At 38.0% G+C, this 22674-nt stretch overlaps 1 protein-coding gene across 1 annotated transcript in view; it reads left to right on the forward strand.

The window, feature by feature from the left end:
- The first annotated feature begins 14824 nt into the window (after positions 1-14824).
- The window catches only part of Vmn2r23 (vomeronasal 2, receptor 23), a 39419-nt gene continuing 31569 nt past the window's right edge, over positions 14825-22674 (forward strand). Inside the window, exons 1-2 of the mRNA NM_001104638.1 lie at positions 14825-15039; positions 16354-16651. Of these exons, the coding sequence (NP_001098108.1) occupies positions 14825-15039; positions 16354-16651 (513 nt within the window). The remainder of the gene's footprint in view (positions 15040-16353; positions 16652-22674) is intronic.

Raw genomic sequence — 22674 nt, forward strand, 5'->3', positions numbered from 1 at the left:
AACTCAAAGTGAGGCAACGCTGGAGATAGAAACCCTAGGAAAGAAATCTGGAACCATAGATTTGAGCATCAGAAACAGATTACAAGAGATGGAAGAGAGAATCTCAGGTGCAGAAGATTCCATAGAGAACATCAGCACAACAATCAAAGAAAATGGAAAATGCAAAAAGATCCTAACTCAAAATATCCAGGAAATCCAAGACACAATAAGAAGACCAAACCTATGGATAATAGGAGTGGATGAGAATGAAGATTTTCAACTCAAAGGACCAGCAAACATCTTCAAAAAAAATTATTGAAGAAAACTTCCCAAATCTAAAGAAAGAGATGCCTATGAACATACAAGAAACCTACAGAACTCCAAATAGACTGGACCAGAAAAGAAATTCCTCCCGACACATAATAATCAGAACAACAAATGCACTGAATAAAGATAGAATACTAAAAGCAGTAAGGGAAAAAGGTCAAGTAACATATAAAGGCAAGCCTATCAGAATTACACCAGATTTTTCACCAGAGACTATGAAAGCCAGAAGATGGTCAGATGTTATACAGACACTAAGAGAACACAAATTCCAGCCCAGGCTACTATACCCAGCCAAACTCTCAATTACCATAGATGGAGAAACCAAAGTATTACACGACAAAACCAAATTCACACATTATCTCTCCACGAATCCAGCCCTTCAAAGGATAATAACAGAAAAAAAACCAATACAAGAACGGGAACAACGCCCTAGAAAAAACAGAAGGTAATCCCTCAACAAACCTAAAAGAAGACAGCCACAAGAACAGAATGCCAACTTTAACAACAAAAATAACAGGAAGCAACAATTACTTTTCCTTAATATCTCTTAACATCAATGGTCTCAATTCCCCAATAAAAAGACATAGACTAACAAACTGGCTACACAAACAAGACCCAACATTTTGCTGCTAACAGGAAACTCATCTCAGAGAAAAAGATAGACACTACCTCAGAATGAAAGGCTGGAAAAAAATTTTCCAAGCAAATGGTATGAAGAAACAAGCTGGAGTAGCCATCCTAATATCTGATAAGATTGACTTCCAACCCAAAGTCATCAAAAAAGACAAGGAGGGGCACTTCATTCTCATCAAAGGTAAAATCCTCCAAGAGGAACTCTCAATTCTGAATATCTATGCTCCAAATACAAGGGCAGCCACATTCATTAAAGAAACTTTAGTAAAGCTCAAAGCACACATTGCACCTCACACAATAATAGTGGAGACTTCAACACACCGCTGTCACCAATGGACAGATCATGAAAACAGAAACTAAACAGGGACACAGTGAAACTAACAGAAGTGATGAAACAAATGGATCTGACAGATATATACAGAACATTTTATCCTAAAACAAAAGGATATACCTTCTTCTCAGCACCTCATGGTACCTTCTCCAAAATTGACCACATAATAGGTCACAAAACAGGCCTCAACAGATTCAAAAATATTGAAATTGTCCCATGCATCCTATCAGATCATTATGTACTAAGGCTGATCTTCAATAACAAAATAAATAACAGAAAGCCAACATTCACGTGGAAACTGAACAACACTCTTCTCAATGATACCTTGGTCAAGGAAGGAATAAAGAAAGAAATTAAGGACTTCTTAGAGTTCAATGAAAATGAAGCCACTTCATACACAAACTTATGGGACACAATGAAAGCATTTCTAAGAGGAAAACTCATAGCTCTGAGTGCCTCCAAAAAGAAACTAGAGAGAGCATACCTTAGCAGCTTGACAACACACCTAAAAGCTCTAGAAGAAAAGGAAGCAAATTCACCCAAGAGGAGTAGACGGCCGGAAATAATCAAACTCAGGGGCGAAATCAACCAAGTGGAAACAAGAAGAAATATTCAGAGAATCAACCAATTGAGGAGCTGGTTCTTTGAGAAAATCAACAAGATAGACAAACCATTAGCCAGACTCACTAGAGGGCACAAGGAAATCATTCTAATTAACAAAATCAGAAATGAAAAGGGAGACATAACAACAGATCCTGAAGAAATCCAAAACACCATCAGATCCTTCTACAAAAGGCTATACTCAACAAAACTGGAGAACCTGGATGAAATGGAGAAGTTTCTAGACAGATACCAGGTACCGAAGTTGAATCAAGATCAGGTTAATGATCTAAACAGCCCGATATCCCCCAAAGAAATAGAAGCAGTCATTAATAGTCTCCCAACCAAAAAAAGCCCAGGACCAGATGGGTTTAGTGCAGAGTTCTATCAGACCTTCAAAGAAGATCCAATCCCAGTTCTTCACGAACTATTCCACAAAATAGAAACAGAAGGTACTCTACCCAACTCATTCTATGAATCCACAATTACTCTGATACTTAAACCACAAAAAGACCCCACAAAGATAGAGAACTTCAGACCAATATCCCTTATGAATATTGATGCAAAAATCCTCAATAAAGTTCTTGCTAACCGAATCCAAGAACACATCAAAACAATCATCCATCCTGACCAAGTAGGTTTCATCCCAGGGATGCAGGGATTGTTCAATATACGGAAATCCATCAACGTAATCCAGTATATAAACAAACTCAAAGACAAAAACCACATGATCATCTGGTTAGATCCTGAGAAAGCATTTGACAAAATCCAACACCCATTCATGATAAAAGTCTTGGAAAGATCAGGAATTCAAGGCCCATACCTAAACATGATAAAAGCAATCTACAGCAAACCAGTAGCCAGCATCAAAGTAAATGGTGAGAAGCTTGAAGCAATCCCACTAAAATCAGGGACCAGACAAGGCTGTCCACTCTCTCCCTACCTATTCAACATTGTACTTGAAGTCCTAGCCAGAGCAATTCGACAACAAAAGGAGATCAAGGGTATACAAATTGGAAAGGAAGAAGTCAAATTATCACTTTTTGCAGATGATATGATAGTATATATAAGTGACCCTAAAAATTCCACCAGAGAACTCCTAAGCCTGATAAACAGCTTCAGTAAAGAAGCTGGATATAAAATTAACTCAAACAAGTCAATGGCCTTTCTCTACACAAAGGACAAACAGGCTGAGAAAGAAATTAGGGAAACAACACCCTTCTCAATATGAAATACCTAGGCATGACTCTAACTAAGGAAGTGAAAGATCTCTATGACAAGAACTTCAAGTCTCTGAAGAAAGAAACTAAAGAAGATCTCAGAAGATGGAAAGATCTCCCATGCTCATGGATCGGCAGGATCAATATAGTAAAAATGGCTATCTTGCCAAAGGCAATCTACAGATTCAATGCAATCCCCATCAAAATTCCAACTCAATTCTTCAACGAATTAGACAGGGCAATCGGCAGATTCATCTGGAATAACAAAAAACCTAGGATAGCAAAAACTATTCTCAAGGATAAAAGAACCTCAGGAGGAATCACCATGCCCAACCTAAAGATGTACTACAGAGCAATTGTGATAAAAACTGCATGGTACTGGTATAATGACAGACAAGTAGACCAATGGAACAGAATTGAAGACCCAGAGATGAACCCACACACCTATGGTAACTTGATCTTTGACAAGGGAGCTAAAACCATCCAGTGGAAAAAAGACAGAATTTTCAACAAATCGTGCTGGCACAACTGGCTGTTATCATGTAGAAGATTTCGAACTGATCCAGTACTATCTCCTTGTACTAAGGTCAAATCTAAGTGGATTAAGGATCTCCACATAAAACTAGAGACACTGAAACTTATAGAGGAGAAAGTAGGGAAAAGCCTCGAAGATATGGGTACAGGGGAAAAATTCCTGAATAGAACAGCAATGGCTTGTGCTGTAAGATTGAGAATCGATAAATGGGACCTCATAAAATTGCAAAGCTTCTGCAAGGCAAAACACACCGTCAATAAGACAAAAAGACCACCAACAGATTGGGAAGGATCTTTACCTATCCAAAATCGGACTGTGGACTAATATCCAATATATATAAAGAACTCAAGAAGGTAGACTCCATAAAATCAAATAACCCCATTAAAAACTGGGGCTCAGAACTGAACAAAGATTTCTCACCCGAGGAATACCGAATAGCAGAGAAGCACCTGAAAAATGTTCAACATCTTTAATCATCAGGGAAATGCAAATCAAAACAACCCTGAGATTCCACCTCACACCAGTCAGAATGGCTAAGATGAAAATTTCAGGTGACAGCAGATGCTGGCGAGGATGTGGAGAAAGGGGAACACTCCTCCATTGTTGGTGGGATAGCAAGCTTGTACAACCACTCTGGAAATCAGTCTGGCGGTTCCTCAGGAAATTGGACATAGTACTACCGGAAGATCCAGCAATACCTCTTCTGGGCATATATCCAGAAGATGCCCTAACCGATAAGAAGGACACATGCTCCACTATGTTCATAGCAGCCTTATTCATAATAGCCAGAAGCTGGAAAGAACCCAGATGCCCCTCAACAGAGGAATGGATACAGAAAATGTGGTACATTTACACAATGGAGTACTACTCAGATATTAAAAAGAATGAATTTATGAAATTCCTAGCAAAATGGATGGACCTGGAGGGCATCATCCTGAGTGAGGTAACCCAATCACAAAGGAATTCTCACAATATGTACTCACTGATAAGTGGATATTAGCCCAGAAACTTAGGATACCCAAGATATAAGATATAATTTGCTAAAAACTTTAAACTCAAGAGAATGAAAGTGTGGACACTTTGCCCCTTCTTAGAATAGGAAACAAAACACCCATGGAAGGACATGGTTACAGAGACAAAATCTGGAAGTGTGACGAAAGGATGGACCATCTAGTGATTGCCATATCCAGAGATCCATCCCATGATCAGCTTCCAAACGCTGACACCATTGACACTAGCAAGATATTGCTGAAAGGACCCAGATATAGCTGTCTCTTGTGAGACTATGCCAGGGCCTAGCAAACACAGAAGTGGATGCTCACAGTCAGCTATTGAATGGACCACAGGGCCCCCAATGGAGGAACTAGAGAAAGCACCCAAGGAACTAAAGGGAACTGCAACCCTATAGGTGGAACAACAATATGAACTAAGCAGTACCCCGGAGCTCTTGTCTCTAGCTGCATATGTATCAAAAGATTGCCTAGTCGGCCATCACTGCAAAGAGAGGCCCATTGGACTTGCAAACTTTATATGCCCCAGTACAGGGGAATGCCAGGGCCAAAAAGGGGGAGTGGGTGGGTAGGGGAGTAAGGGGGGGTATGGGGGACTTTTGGTATAGCATTGGAAATGTAAATGAGCTAAATACCTAATAAAAAATGGAAAAAAAAAAGAACTTGGCACTTGGCACGGTGCTACAAATTAGTTCCTTCCTCTCCTCTCTGGGGTGGAAAATATCAGGCTAGTTACTGTGATGCCTCATTTTTACATTGTGATGCTCAAAGTTCTTGTTTAAAACAATCCTCTAGGATCGTAACTGTTCAGTCATTATCAAGGGGAGAGATGACATAGTACCACTGAAGTGTTACTAGAGACCTCATCTGTGAAGGGTCTTTAAATTCTTTGCTTAAATTGCCCTGTAGCGGGGCACTTAATTTGCCCTGTCAATCAGATGTTTTGTTTCAGCTTATTGCTGTTGTGGTCAAACATTTAAAACAGCTGTCGTGAGTAAGGGCTTCTTCAGATACTCTCCAATAATAGCTTTGGCATTAATATAAAAATAAGACAGTATACATGTATATGTATGTCTCCATTCCTGTCTGTCTGTCTGAGTGCCTCATTTTGTAATCATGACAGTCCTATAGAACCTTAGATGGAAATGAGTGACTAAGGCCTAGGGGTGTCTGTTTAGGAATGAATTAGAACACTTAATGATGTGGGAGGTCGGTTTTCTATTACAGTAAACACCTGTACCCAGATCAATTTTATGTGTATATATTCAAAAATGCTCCCTTTTTTATGTGGTCATTTGTTGCCTTCCGAGTTAAGAGAACAGAATTGAATAAAGTGAATGTTAGTTGTAAAAAATAAATAAATAAATAAAATGTCCTCTTAGAACTGTGTTCATTGAAATGTACAGATTTTCATACATTGCATTTTCTTTTTTGTTTTTTGTTTTGTTTTTTGAGACAGGGTTTCTCTGTATAGCCCTGGCTGTTCTGGAACTCACTTTGTAGAACATGCGGGCCTTGAACTCAGATATCTGCCTCCCTCTGCCTTCCAAGTGCTGGGATTAAAGGCGTGCACCACCACTGCCCGGCACATTCCATTTTTCTATTCATTTCCATCTAGTTATCTTTATTGCATTCTATTTCATGTTCTGCATTGAATTTCTTATTTATTTCAGCTTTTTATTAGTAACATTATTAATTTCTTAGAACATATTTAGCATTTTGTCTAAGTCATTACTTGTGCTTTTGCAGTGGGATTTTTGCATCTGGATAGGAGCCTTTTGGGTCATCTTTCATCTTCCAGTAGCAATGTTTGTATTGTTCTGTAAAGAGAGTTATAGAGTTAAAGATAAAGAAAGGGACAAGTATTAGGAAAGATAATCAAACTATCTTTATTTGCAGATGTCTTTATCCTTTATCTAAAAGACCCTGAGATCCCACATAAAACCATAGACCTAAAAATCCCATTAACTGAAGGATCAGAATTTAAAAATCAGATACATAAACATCAATATCTTGATAATGTCACAATTACAAGTATATTTGAGAAAGAAATAAGTAAAACAACACTACTTATAAGTCATTTCAAAATGAATGTGCTAAATTTTTGGTTATAAAGCACTAGAATTAATAACAAATTATGAATTTGGTGAGTTTTTGTTAAACTAATTGATTGATTAATTCATTCTTCTATAACCCTACTACAGATTTCCCTCTGTCTTCTCCTCCAGTTCACTCATCTCCAGCCCCATCCACTCCTCCAAATTTCTTCAAGAAAGAGCATGCCTCCCATGGATATTAACCAGCTTAGCATACCAAGAGCAATAAGACTAGGTATCCCCTCTTCTCTTAAGTTTACACGAGGCAATTCAGTAGAAGGAAAGAGTCCCAAATGCAGGCAACAGAGTCAGAGTTAGCTCCTGCTCATGCTGTTAGGAATCCCACAAGAAAAACAAGGTAGATAACTGTAACATGTGCAGAGGGTCTTGGTCAGTCCTGTGCAGGCTCCCTGGTTCAGTCTCTGTGATGCCCATGTTAGTTGATTCTGTGAGTATGATTGTGGCATCCTTTACCCTTTTGACCTTGACAATCCTTTCTTCCCCTCTTCTGCAGGATTTACCAAGCTCTTCCTAATCTTTGGAAGTGGGTCTCTGCATCTGTTTTCATTAGTTGCAGGGTAAAGCCTCTTTCATGACAACTGGAATAGACACCAATCTATAAAAATAATAGAATATTATTAGAAATCATTTCATCGACTTTGTTTTTGTTTTCAGCTACTGTAGTTGGGGTTTGTTTGTTTGTTTTGACGTTTGAATTTCTTTCTATTGTGGGCCTCTGGGCTATACAGTCTCTAGATCCTGGCCCTCCAGGAAATGTCAGAAATGAGCTACCTCTCATATAATAGGGCTCAACCTGGACCAGTGATTGCTTGCCCCTCCCCCCAAAAAAATTCTGTGCCAAATTTACCTTTAGCACATCTTGTTGGCAAGATAAATTTAAGTTGATAGGTTTGTGGCTGGGTTTCTGTCACAATTCCTGCACGGAAGTCTTGCCTGGCTATAGGAGATGTACAATTCAGGCTCCATATCACCCATTACTAGGAGTCTTAGTTGGGTCACTGTGATTGCTTCCTAGGATTTTCCATTTCCCTAGGTTTCTAGCTTGTCTCCAAGATACACTCAATTCCAGTTGTATCTCCCAGTTATTCTTTTCTTCTCTTCTTACCACACATGATCCCTCCTGTTTCCCTTAAAGAGTAAATGGTTAATTCCTTTAAATAAATCCAGAAAAATGCAAACAAACACGTGAAGGAAATTAATCCTGCTGTTCAAGACCTGTAAGTGAAAATAAAACCTATAAAGAAACACAAATTGGAGGAAACCTAGCAATAGATTTTCATCTAGATAAGTGAACAGGAACTATATTTGAAAATGTATCACCAACAGGATCCAAGTTATGGAAGAGAGAATCTGAGGCATAGAAGATATGATAGAAGTTGACACATTGGTCAAAGAAAATGTTAAATCTAAAATGTTCCTGACACTAAACTTCCAGGAAATCTGGGACAGCACAAAAAGACAAAACCTAAGAATACTAGGAATATAACAAGGAGAAGATTCACAGATCAAAGGCCCAGAAAATATTTTCAACAAAATCATGGAAGAAAATTCATATAACCTAAGGAAAGAGATGCCTAAAAAGGTAGAAGCAGCTTACAGAATACCAAATAGATTGGATCAGAAAAAGAAATCCTCTTGCAACATAATAAAACACCAAATGTACAGAATTTAGAAAGAACATTAAAAGCCAGAAAAAAATGTCTAAGTAACATATAAAGGCATACCTATTAGAATTACACCCAATTTTGCAACAGAGACTCTCAGAGACAGAAGAAGCCAGATAGATGTCTTGCTGACTCTAGGAGAGTGTAGCAGCTGTAACCTGCAGCTACACGAACCAGGTTCCTAAAGGGAAGGCTGGAGCTGTATGGGAAGAAATGGCGGATGAAATAACAAGACCAAGACAAGATACTGATCAAGGCCCCAGAGTTTACTAAGAGTCTGAGCTTATAAAGGGGGAAGGCCCATCCCTCACCATGCCAGGCTCTTGATGCTTTGTCACCAGGCTGTCAGCACTTGGTCACCACGCTGTTGCCATTCAGGAATGTCTCAGGAAGACAGGTTCAGCCTCTCAGCAGGTAGTGGTGTCTTGGAGAAAAGTGCAGAGTTGGCAGAACAATAGACCTATCTAGGTCAGAAGAGTCTACCCTAGGTGGTCTTGTTCACAGTGACAGAACAGGTCTGAGCCACCCTGCTCAAGGCTGAGGGAGGCTACAATTCCTCCCTAAATACATAATAAAAATTAGCTGGGCTGGGGCATAAAATTTACTTATACTGCATGGTCCTGCCTGAAAATTATGGTGGCTGGCAGCCGTGCCTGTCTTGGGACTTTGGTCTTCTATGAACTTATTCTTATCTGTCCTGGAGAACATGTACAGCTTGCTTGTGTTTATTTGAACAAACATGGCTATATGGTGTTATGAAAAAACCACGGCCTCTTGGCACATCCCTCTGCCTTAGATTGAATAATTCAGAGACCCAGTGGCCAGTCTTTGGCTGCCAGCCCTCATAGCACACCCTTTTCCCAATCAGACCAAAGCCACAATATGTACTCAATTCATGTCTTCAAATTGATGAATTTCTGCCACCTGCACTTGCTGAAGGCAAGTCTGCATGCTTGCTGAAGACCAGCCTGCAGGGAGGTAACTGACCTCCTTGAAATACAAAGGCTAGAGTTGAAAAGCAACAGAATTAAGGCTGTCTGTGGTGAAGTCCAAGTACTCTATTCAGTTGCAAATTAGCAACAAACAAGCCCAAGCTCTGTCCTCCAGGTGTGGGGGAGGTGGCTTTGGTAATCAGCAGAAAAGCTGTTACTTATCACATAAATAGGCTATGCTCCAAGTTAACTCTGCTGGCTAATAAAGATTTTTAGCCATTTTCATAATTAGAATCTCTAGTATTGGATTTATTACTACACCAGTCCATGATTGAGTTAGAATAACTGGTCACATTAAAGGAAAGAGAAGAGTCATTATAACTCCTCCTTTTGAATAATTTTTCTGAGTTAGTTTCCACAAATCTCTAATGTTCTCTGTCCCAATAGGTTAAAAAGCTTGAAGCAAGGCAGCTTAACTTGTCTAATCTGGGACAAAGGCAAGCAAAGGCGGGTCAAGAAAATACAGCTTTCTTGTAACCATTGTCTGGGTGCTCAGCAAACTCATAGATCAGCATGTTACATGTATCATTCTGGCAGCTGGCATGCTCCTGCAGCATTGTGTGGAGAAAAAACAAGCATGCCCTCTTCCCCACATTAAATACCTATTCTGAATCATGCCATATGCCAATGGGTAGATTCTTTTCATCTCACCTAGGCATGAGTATGCCTAGTTTTAAGATACTATAAGGCATTCAGCAAGTTCTTCTTTGACATCCATAATTTAGAATTTTAAAAATAAAAATGTGATTTAAATAATGTGCATGGGAATATAATTCCTCCCCTTCTTTGTTTTTTGAGAAGATATAGGTTTTAAATTTTCACAATACCTTGTCCTTGAGAATTATAAAAAAAAAAAAATCTCAGTGACATGGGTAACATTAAGTTGTTTACAAACATCTCAAATACTTGACTGTAATAGCCAGTTCCAATATCTCTTTTAATCTGTTTTGGAACACAAAGCAAAAAAAAAAAAAATTAACATAGACAATGACTAATTACACTTTTAGTTGCTTCTCTTGTTATAGCAGTTGCAACTACAAAGTCTGAAAAGATATCAGTAGTCACATGTGCATATTTATTTATTTATTTATTTAAATCAGAAACATGAGTATCCATTTGCAATAATTGATTAAGTATAAGTCCTCAAGAATTTACACCATTATGTGGAACAGGTAGAAACTGAAGACACTGAGAACAAGTCTTTACAATTTGACATTCACATTCTCTAAAAATACCAAAATATTATCTCATGCCACTACTATTTTGATGATGTAAAGAATGAGATTATATGGCCAATTATTCTTGTGTAAGGCCTATAATCTGCCTGGAATATAAATCTAGTGTGGCATTGAAAAGCAAAAACTTATAATTTTGGGTCTTATAGCATTGTGGTATCTAAGTTCAAGAAATTCAGGGCTAAAAGTTGTAAAGAATAGACCCAGGCGGATCCAGGCACAGCCAGACCCACCCTGTAGCTGGGAATGTCTGGCCATAAAAGATAAAGGAAAGAATGCAGGAACTGGCCAGGGCTATCAGGGCTGACCAAATGGCCATCTGGCAGGATGGCGCCTCCCTCCAGCCCACCATAAATCATACATTAACCAGGTGTCCTGCTGACCTCGATAAGTCCCAGGCCCTTGTGCCTCCCTATGCCTTAGCTGACACGTACTACCCTGTTAACTTGTAATCTCCCCGCTGATGTTTGAATAAGCCAATCATGTGTAACCACGCCAATTCTTTCTACTCCTCCCTTTTGGTTTGTGATTTTTGCCTTTATAAGCCTGTAAGAAGTTTGGGCCGGGGTCGAACTCCTCTGTCCCCTGCGCGGTGCATGAGTCTCGACCCCAGCATGCTGGATTGAGCGCTCCTTCGTTGTTTGTGTATTTGTGTTACAGAAAGTTTGGTCTCAGCGTCTCACTGGGTGCGCGCCTTTCTGAGGCTTGAGTTAGAGTCTCCCTTCGGGGGTCTTTCAGCATCACCTTAAGAGGTCTTGTCTAGGCAATCTAGGATGAGTTCTTAAATGTCCAAAGACAGTCCTTTAAAGGAATAGCATTTTTTTCTTAAGAGTTGTATATGCATAAACAATGGCAAATTTGAGAATTTGTAGTATCTAAGAAACGAATAATTTTAATATATATTAAATTATATATATATATTAAATATATATTATATATATATATATCAGGGCTTAAAATTGCTCTCTCACTCTGAGATATATTCTATCTCAGAGAGAGACTATTAGTATACAAATTAAAGGTTGATTATTCAACATTTTAAAACACTGGCTACAGTATACAATGTAAATATCTGTGCTTTAGCAGTAGCAAATTCAAAAGAATAAACATGTGATCCAATCACATATACTTTTCTCCCATAGGAGGGCTGTTTTTAAATACATAAATGTACAGAAAATACAAAAGCATGAGTAGAAACAATCTATAACAACTTACCTTTTGGATAATGATTATCAATTTTACCTAAAACTTTGCTATGCAATAGGCCAAATATCAATATTCTGCAATAACCAATTTTAATTGCTGTTTGGAACAAGGAACAGATGCTTCGTCAGGTTTTTAAGACACAATTTTTTGTTGTTGCTGTTCTAAAATACCTTCATGAATGTATCTTACAATTTTTATTAGCACCACAGCATCACTATAATAGGATGTTAAAACTTTACTTGGAGATGAAGAAAGATGATTTGATATTAATGTTCTCTTTTGCCAAAGAGTTTCTGTGGGTACATTGAGTAACAATAACTAAAATAAGCAGCTCATATTTGATTACCGTTGATTATACTTAATAACAATTATTTATGAAATCTTCCTCTATTTTCTGCAAAGCCTTTTGTTTCTCACCAGAAAATTTGCATCTCTCTTGATAACATCTAACAGAGGCTTAAGTTACCTTAAGACCTTAAGGTGAGGTCTTAGCCAATTAACATCTCCTGGAAGCTTTTGAAAATAAATTGAAGAAAGCAAAGCATTTTTTTTTTCTTAAATTTTCTGTACCACAATACCAAGGGCCTTGACTCCCATTGATGAAAAGTAAAGAATAACTATGGTATAATCTACAGACCCAAAGAAATAAGCTAAGGATAAGATGTTGTGACGAATTGCAGGCTGGTATCTAGTCGAGCTGATGGTCATGATTCACCTACCTGACAAGGTAGGCGTTCCCTCATGCTCCTGGAACTTCGGCCCCTGCCTAAGGTATCACCTCCCATAACCCCCACAGGAGAAGCATGTTCAGTAGTCTCATAAGCAATGGCCCAAGCTTCTGACCTTCAGGCTAAACTCCTCCCCAGTTACCTAGCAACAGTGAAGACCATAAAAAGGGGTGCTCAGCCCCACCTCACACTCTTACTCTTATTCCTTTGTTCCTTTACCTCTCACTTCTCTCTCCTCTTCCCTTTCTCTTTGTCTTCCTCTTTCCTCTCCTCTATCCCTCTTTCTCTTTCTTTCTCTCTAGCCTTTCCTCTTCCCCTCTCTCTCTTTCTACCTTCTCTCTTTCCCCCTGCATTTTTATAATAAAGCTCTTAAACCATAGAGAGTCTCTGCTCCTTCTAGGTCTGCTGCTCCACTCTTACCAGTGTTGGGAACTTCTTCTCCTAGTCCCTCTCTCCTACAACCCTGGGGCGCTAGCAAGGTAGCTCTGGGGTCCTGGGCCAGGGGCTGCCCCTTTTCCACCCCTCCACGTGGGTCAGGCATGCTCACCTGGGCTGTGTGGAAAAGCATCTGGCAGCTCTGCCTGCATCTGCCTGCCCAGAGCACAGGTTCTGATCAGACATTAGGCCCCCTTTCCTCCCCACTTTTCCTCAGGGCCACCTGTCCCCCCTTTTATTTTGCTACCAACAAGATGTAATTTTTTTCAAGTTCTAAGTAAGAACTATATTCTTACCTTCAAGTTGTTACCTTCTTAAGGGCTTTGAAGTGTATTTTCATTACAAATGGATTTAATATGATTTGAAAAACACAAATAACATATCTTTATACATATGAGTTTTTATTACAAATATGTATTTGTTTTTCACATAAAAATATGATAACAGCTAGGCTTGGTGATGCACACCTGTATCCTCTACTGATCACAAGATTGAAACAGGAAGGTCACAAATTCAAGAACAACACGGGCAGCCTACTCCTTTCCTTTAAAGTAGAGTACTTGCCTAGCATGCACCATGTTCTAAATTAAGTCTCCTACAGTGCCTGCACCAAAAATGAAAGAATGAATACACGAATGAATGAATGAACGAATGAATGAAAGAGAAAGGAAATAAGAGAAGACGTTTTAGCACATTGGACTTCATGCACAGTAGATTTTTCTATTAGATATTTTCTTTATTTATATCTCAAATGTTACCTCCTTTCCTAGTTTCCCCTCTGAAAATCCCATATACCCTCCACCCTTCCCCTGCTCCCCAACCCACCCACTCCCATTCCTGGTCCTGGCATTCCCCTATATTGGGGCATAGAGCCTTCACAGGACCAAGGGCTTCTCCTCCCACTGATGACCTACTAGGCCATCCTCTGCTACAAATATAGCTAGAGCCACAAGTTCTACCATGTGTTTTCTTTGATTGGTGGTATAGTTCCAAGGATCTCTGAGGGTACTGGTTAGTTGGACATTTTTAAAAGCTAATAGTACCTTGTCATTTGCTTTCTTTGAAGTAAGTTAATTTGAAATCATGCCAGTAGTTTAAAAAAAACTGTTTGAATTAAACATTTATATGCAATTTTTACATTGTATATGTATTTCAAAATACAGTAATAATAAGTATAAATAATGTAAGGTATTAAAAATACACAAGTTGATAATTGACCCTATAAAGTACTCAGAAATGATTTTTTCTAATGTAAGGCATTGTCTTGGTCTTACAGAAATACTCTAAAATGACACTGATATTAAATGATTAAGAGTCCAAACCTTTTGCCCTCAAACACTGAGTCCTTTGTTGCTGGCTTCAGATGACTCTTCATGACTTAATATTTTTCCACTGGTTAGTCTCTCTTTACTCTGAGATCTTGAGAAGTCTCAGCTCACAGAGTGTACATGCCCCACAGGTGTTTTAGAGGACTTCACAATTGTTCTTAATTGTGTTTTCCTGCTGAGAATCTGTATTCACAGGTGTCAAGTGAGAGGTTCCTGAGCCCTTGGAGACTCACAGTGTCTCTGTGAAGGGGACACAATCTAGGGCTAAGTAGGTGCAAAGCAGATTATATTCACAGGAACTGAGGGAGTGTTTGGATACTGGTGGGTCTGTATCAGGACAAAACAATGCTTTATAAACTTGACCCACATGGACCAGGACCAGAAAGGCACATGTTTTATCAGTTTGTTGACGTGCTATTGGGATTGATTAGCCCAAGAATCTTAACAGATCTCTGGGATTTATCAATTATTTATCAATGTTAGTATGAAATTACTTATTGCTTTCTCTCTTCTGATTGTTCTAATTATATTCCAGGAACAAATTTCTTGTTTCTCCTTAAATATACCTGCTTCTCCTGGCTACTATCAAGATGGGGATTTTGTTATTGGAGGACTTTTTTCCCTTAGAGTGACTGCTGGAGACACTAGAAGTAGATTTGGCTTTACAGATACAATTCATATACCGGAATATGTTTATGGGTAAGTGTTTGGCTTCTCTCTTTAAAAAATATTGTTTTGGGATTTCATACATGTATAAAATATATGTTGATCTCTCCCAGCTCTACTGCTTCCTCTCCAATGTCTCCTGTCTTCAACTTCATGGAGTCTCTCTCTTAGTCTCTCTCTCTGTTTATGTCTCACTGTCTCTCTCTCTCTCTCTGTCTCTCTCTCTCTCTTTCTTACTCTCTGTTTCTCTGTCTCTGTGTCTCTCTGTCTCTGTCTGTTTTTGTCTCTGTGTCTGTGTCTCTGTCTCTCTCTGTGTCTCTCTCTGTGTCTCTGTCTCTCTCTGTCTATCTCTGTCTCTGTCTCCCTCTCTCTCTCTCTCTCTCTCTCCCTCTCCCTCTCCCTCTCCCCCCCCCCCTCTCTCTCTCTCTCTCTCTCATGTTTTAACCTACTGGTTTCATTTAGGCATGACAGTACCGCAGGAGGATAGGACATAATCTGGAGTCTGGACAAGCTACTAGGATAAATCTCCTAAGGAAACTGACTCTCCCTTTCCCATTAGCCACCAAATGCTAATAGCTACTCAGCCATGATTGGCTCTCTGTGTGTCTCTCCCCAACTCATGCTGAATTCTCTTAAATATGTAACAGGGATTTGAAAACATTTTTCAGTTGAAGTGATTTTTCTTTGTTTTAATTAAGTGTATTGTACTGAGTTTAAACACTGTGTATTTTCTTTAGGTTTGTCCTATTTTTGAAAACCACATGAAATATTAAATTTTAATTTTTGTTATTTCCCATATGCTTTATCCCTCAATTTTACTTTCTCAGAATAAGTTCCACAGGAAAAAGTTAGAATTATACATTTGATAGTATGCAGTAGTGCAAATCTTTAATCCTAGAACTTGAGAAGCAGAGGTAGGAGGATCTCTGTGAGTCTGAGTTTAACCGGGTCTACATAGTGAGTTTGAATACATCTTGGGCTGAATAAGTGAAACTCTGTCTCAAAAAAGAAAAAAACAAACAAACAAACAAAAAACAAAGCCAAAAACCAAACCAAACCAAACCAAAACCAATTATTGTGAATTTGATAATAAGTTGTACTATGAATTTTCCTTTTAAAGACTATTCCTCTACATTATAAATATAGAATGTCCTGCTTGTTTCTTGGATTGTTGCATATATTCTTTATATGGCTAGATAGTTACAAATACAAATCCAGAATTTGAGAGGGAGCAGAGGGGTAGCTGCAGGGAGAAAAGGTAGGGAGGTAAATGATGTGATTGATTTTAATTAAAAGTTAATATTTTAAAAAGAACACAAAAATGGTCTTTCCAATATTTCCTCCTAGGGATCTCACCAAACATTATCAGCACATGTTGGCAATGGTTTTTGCTATAGAAAAAATAAACAAGGACCCAAATATTCTATTCAATATGACCCTGGGATTCTCTCTCTTCAATGTTGACTTCATTGAGATGAAGGCTGTGGAAAGTTCTGTGTCTTTGCTCTCAGGAGAGAGCCCACCAATTCCTAACTACAGTTGTAGGCCTGAGAAGACTGATAAGCTGGTTGCAGTGATAGGAGGCATTTCAACAGGAATATCAACTCAGATCTCCCAAATTCTAAGTCTCTACAATGTCCCACAGGTATGCAAAGAATCTTGGTTCCTTAGGTTAAACATAACATAGTACTAGATAACTAATTAATTCAATTTTTGTTTATTGATGAGGTATGGTACTGCTTAATAATTTACTATTTAGTGATCATTTTTAACTCTAAAGTATAATTTATTCATTAGATGAAATAATGTTTGTATAAGAAATTTATTTCAAAAGCTTTAAAATTGAAAACACAGATAAAGTAATGACAACCAGTATTCTTACCACTCCCAAGAAAATGTCCTTTGCCTTGTACCATTGTTAATACTGCCTTCTTTCATATCCAGTTTTAGATCATCACAAAGCATGAGGACTATTATAATTATACTCATATATCTTCACTGTAACTACTGTGGATATATTCCTGATTATTTTACTGTGGTATCAGCTCAGGTTGCCACATATCATTTATTTTTTACAAAGAATTGTTGGTCAGACTTACTCTGGCTGGACATTTGGCCTGTTTCAACTTTCCTCGGTTGGAACAAAAGTTGTAATTTCTGTCTTTGTTTAAAAACTTTTTGTTGATCAGTAATAACTTTTTATAAATAATGCTAGAGTACTAGTATGCATAAGTCAAATGCACCTTAAGTAGTAATAAAGTTAAAAAGAGCTATTTAGAAGTATTCATCTGCAAATAACAGTGACCCAATGTTAACTGATATAATCAGTGAAGTAAATTAAAACTTTCAGCAAATGCATTAGACTGCCATATTGATGTCTTTTTATTTTATATTTTTCCTTATTTGTTTATGTTTGAGACTTTTTCCCACCATGCAGTTGGCTGGTCTTCAAACTCCTACGTAGCCCAGGATTGCCTTAGAGATATCCTCCTGCCTTTGCTTCTCTAGGGCTGGGATTAAAGGTATGCACTATTATGCCTGACCATTTTTTTTCATTTATGAGTTTTTATGAGTGAATATTTTTCTTTTAAATTTTTGACTTTGGATAAATGTTTGCTATGACATTTATAATGAATATAATTTTCACAAGAAATGCATATATAATTGAACTTGTCTCATTTTTGTCACGGATCCTCCTACTGCATCTGAATGCCCCCTGGCCTCTTGCCTAATAACTCCTCATTCTGTTTTCCTGACATAGGATTCTTCCCACTGCTCTGCAGCTTTTTAATTCCATGTAGCCCCCTACTCAGCCATGCAATGATCTGCTGAGCTGCCAGAGTCCTTTCAGAAGATCCCTGTCCAAGGTGATATTTTGAAGTGTTTCCTTTAGTTTTCCTTTGCTATTTCAAAGTTTTGAGTTTAACCTAATGTCTCTGAGCTAATTAGAATGGATTGTTGTTTTTGTTTTTGTTTTGTTTTGTTTTTGCACAAGGTAGAGAAACAAAAAAATCTACCTTAAGTTTTCTACATGGAGCTAGCTAGATATTCAGTTTCCCTAGCAAATTGTGGAAGCAACTGTCTTCTCTCCAATAAATGTTTTGACTATAATTATGTGAGCTTGTTTTTTGGTCTTCTGTTTGGTTTGTGTAAAGGTTTTTCTTATGCCAAGAAGAAGCTGCTGTGTTACTATGGCTCAGTAATATAATTTAAGATCTGGTATATGAATTGACATGTATCAGTACCCTCTCTATATAGGATGACTTTGTCCAATGGGGGTCTTCGTGTTTCCATATGATGTTAGAGTTGCCTTTGCTAGTTTTATGATGAGTGTCATAGGAAGGTTGATGAGAATTATGCATATATATATATATATATATATATATATATATATATATCTTGCAGTGTTAATTCGGCCAATCTGTGTGTGTGTGTGTCCAAGTTCCTTATGTCTTCTAGAGTCTTTTTAAATTCCTTTAGTCTTCCACCTCTTTCCTTAGGCTTATTCCTAGGTGCTTTATTTATTTATTTTTATTGCACATGGGACTACCCCCATGATTATTTCCTCTACACATTATTTATATATAGGAAGCTAATAGTTTAGATGTTTATTTTGTGTTCTGTTACTCTGATGAAAGTGTATATCAGTTCTGAGAGTTTTCATACTTAATGTTCCAAGAAGAGATCATGAGACAACTTTCAGACATAAACATATCATTTGCAAACAGGTATAATCTACTTTCTTCTCATTCTATTTGTAGGTGTTTTCTTACCACATTGATTTTGCTAGGGTTTTAAGCTAAAAACGAATGGTAAAGGTGAATATACTCTAGCCCTTGGATCGTAATTTTACTAGTAAACTTTTTTTTTTTTTTGTATTTTAGGTCTTTTTAATCAGATATCAATCATACTTCTAAACAGAACACAATAGCTACTCATCACATAAGTGAATGTACACGTTGACAACATATTATGCATATATGTGTGTCTATATATACACTGGTATCATATTCTTAAAAAATAATTTGGAATTTTAACACCAAGATTAAAATATCTCCTAAGCACACACATAAGCACTTATTTAGATATTTCACATCATTAAGACTGTTTACAGCCTTTTTCAAAAATGGCAAACATAGTTGTGTTGGTAGCAGTCCTATCTGTATCCTTTCACCAGGGAAAGGACTCCTTTTCTCTTTTCTCTGTTTACACTTTAGTCAAGTCTATCCCTATTTCCATGCCCTCTTGACCAAAACAGAGTAGACAGAGATTGACAATTTAAATGAGAATGGATCTTAAGTAAAATGTCTTGATTTTCTTTTTTTTTTAATTAGGTATTTTCCTCATTTACATTTTCAATGCTATCCCAAAGGTCCCCCATACCCACCCCCCCAATCCCCTACCCACCCATTCCCCCTTTTTGGCCCTGGCGTTCCCCTGTACTGGGGCATATAAAGTTTGCAAGTCCAATGGGCCTCTCTTTGCAGTGATGGCCGACTAGGCCATCTTTTGATACATATGCAGCTAAAGACAAGAGCTCCCGGGTACTGGCTAGTTCATATTGTTGTTCCACCTATAGGGCTGCAGTTCCCTATAGCTCCTTGGGTAATTTCTCTAGCTCCTCCATTAGGGGCCGTGTGACCCATCCAATAGCTGACTGTGATCATCCACTTCTGTGAACTTTTTATTTTTCATCTGGTGTTTTATCCACATCAATATCCCTGTGAACAGTACTTAAGGAGTTACGATTTTGGGGGGTATCATATTGCTCTGGGGGTTCATGTTTCTTTTGTGTCTATGTTTGAGTTTGGAGTCTGCTGGATTAGATATTTCCTTTGGTTTTACTTGTACATCATTTTTTATTGAGTCATGTACTCCTTTGATTTAGATGCATTTTTATTTTTTTGAAGATTGTGGAGAGAGAGAGAAGGTGGGCAGGGAGGGGGTTATGAATCACCTGACACAGTTGCTGGGAATTGAACTTCAATCTTTGGAATTATCATTTGTGGTCATATGATGCATGGGTTTCATTATGGCCATTCACATGCACTTTTTTCTTACTGTCTGCTTCCTGCTACTTCTCATACCCTCCTGTCTTGCTGTATCTCTCTGAACAAAACTCTTTCATCTTTTAGCTCAGTGTTTATTACTGTCCCCTACCTTAGTAATTATTTTATCATTCTAGTGGGTCCCTTTCTAGTTCTCTGTTTCTGTCTGTCTCTGTCTGTCTCTGTCTCTCTGTCTCTCTGTCTTTCTCTGTCTCTCTCTGTCTCTCTCTGTCTCTCTGTCTCTCTGTCTCTGTCTCTCTCTCTCTCTCTCTCACATACACACACACACACACACACACACACACACACACACCACTATGTCCTATGTCCCATGGTAAAGGGGAAACCTAAATGTGTCTGCTTTATTTTGCTTAATATAATATTTGTATTTCCATCAACCTTCCTCCAAATGTCTTTATTCTTTATGGTTACATATAAGTCCGTTGTGCATATATAGCATCTTTCTGCTTTTATCCATTCCTATTATGGACATCTAGTTTGTTTTGGTTTCTTAGTTACTGTAAATAGTGTAAAGAGCAAAATCAACAGTAAAGGATGGATGTGCAGTTTCTCTTGCTTTGGCTTGGAGCATGGAAGTCTATACTAAGGAGTAGTAGAGCTGAGTTGTGTAGTTGGTCTATACTTAGTGTTTAAGAAACTCTATGCTGTGTCCATATTGTGTCAGTAATAATGTTTCCTGTTTCCTCACACCTGCCATTTTGTTTGGTTTGGTTGGTTTTTAAGATTCATTTATTTTATACGTACAAGTGTTTCTCCTGCATGCATGTTGTATGTAACACTTGTGTACCTAGTTTCTATAGAGAAAGCTGCAATAAGGTGTTAGGTCATCTGGATATGGAGTTATTGGTGGTTTTGAACTGCCATAGGCATGCTGGGTATGAAACCCAGGTCCTGTGCAGGAACAGTCCACATTCTTAAATGCTGAGCCACCTCTCCAGCACCTGCTACCTATTCCCATCATGAAAATACCGATAACTGAGGCAACAGAGTCATAAAGTCTTGTAATTTAGATTTTCCTGGTGGTTCAGGATGGTAAACACTGCCGAAATATTTATTGAACATTGGTGTTTCTTTCTTGCTGAGAACTGTCTGTTTAGTTCATTAACTGGTTTATTGATTTAAAGATTCATGTTTGGTTGGTTTCATTTTGAAATTCAAGTTTTTCTCTTCATACTGTGGCCAGCTGTCTGTCTGTAGCCACTGGTAGTTATGCATGTGGCTCAACATAACAATGTCAATGTACTCACAACATCCTGAGACATTTTTTTTGTCATTTCTTTTGCAATTTATTTGCACACATCACAAGAGTGAACTGTGGAGTGGCAGTGCTGTGCTGTTGACCATGATCTATAGATTTTTCATTTCCTTTATCATGTTGGCATTTTTGTTTGAGTTTTTCTATGTAGAATAAGTAAACCATCTCTAGTATATGTAAATGAATTCCTGATATATGAAAATTATTCCTTTCTTTTCCAATTCTTCTCTTTGCCAGCCTGAGTGCTGTACATCTGCTCTCAAACATTTCTATGTGTTGGGTCCTCTGTATGATAAATCACACAACTTTCTTTCTTGATTCACTTGCGTATTTTCCAGAGTGCATCCTTCAGTAGAAGACAATTTACAAAGGTTGTTCAGTGGTGGTTTTCACTTGACTGATTTGTATTTTAACTTTCAACAACTTTATTTGGTTACCTTTTTTTTTTTCAATTTTTTTCCTCCACATTTTAAATTTTCTCCACCAAATGCCTGTTTGCTGTGTTCTATTTAGATTCAGAATTGATTCCCTTACTGCCTCTCGCAGTTTATGTGAGCCCTGTTTGTGATTATTTGTGATTACTGGCCACTCTACACAACAGAGCAACTCTGGCATCCAATCCTGTGTCATTTTTCTTATTCTGTTTGATTTCTACTACTGAAGAATTACAGCCTCATTTAGATGCCATTGTTGTGTTCTCTATCTATCTATCTATCTATCTATCTATCTATCTATCTATCTATCTATCATCTATCTATCATCTATCTATCTATCTATCATCTATCTATCTATCTATCATCTATCTATCATCTATCTATCATCTATCTATCTATCTATCTATCTATCTATCTATCTATCTATCTATCTATATCAATGTTTATGAATGTGCGTGCATGTGTCCATGTGTGTGCATGAGTGTGTACCTGTGTGCTTGTGTAGGGGTTGGTATGTGGCAAATGGTGTTAGTATCTGGACTGTACATGTAGGCATATCAATATATCTGGCAGTCAGACAGTCTTCCTCCATCACTTTCTACACTGCTGCCTTAAAACAGCACTGCACAGTAACCTTGAGATTTTGAGCTGACTAGTCAGCAAGATCTTGGGATTTATCTGTCTCTATCCTGCTATGTTAGGGTATAAGTATACAAAGCCATGTATGACTTGTTATGAAGATGCTGAGGATTCTAGTCCAGGCCCTTAGTCACCTCCTCAGCTTCATAATACACACACACACACACACACACACACACACACACAAACACACGCACGCACGCACGCACGCACATGCACACACATACACGTTAGCTTTAAAGAAATGGATTCATCATGATATCTTCATGCA

This window comes from Mus musculus, chromosome 6 (genome assembly GCF_000001635.26).
Source record: "Mus musculus strain C57BL/6J chromosome 6, GRCm38.p6 C57BL/6J".
NCBI classification, from domain to species: Eukaryota; Metazoa; Chordata; class Mammalia; order Rodentia; family Muridae; genus Mus; species Mus musculus.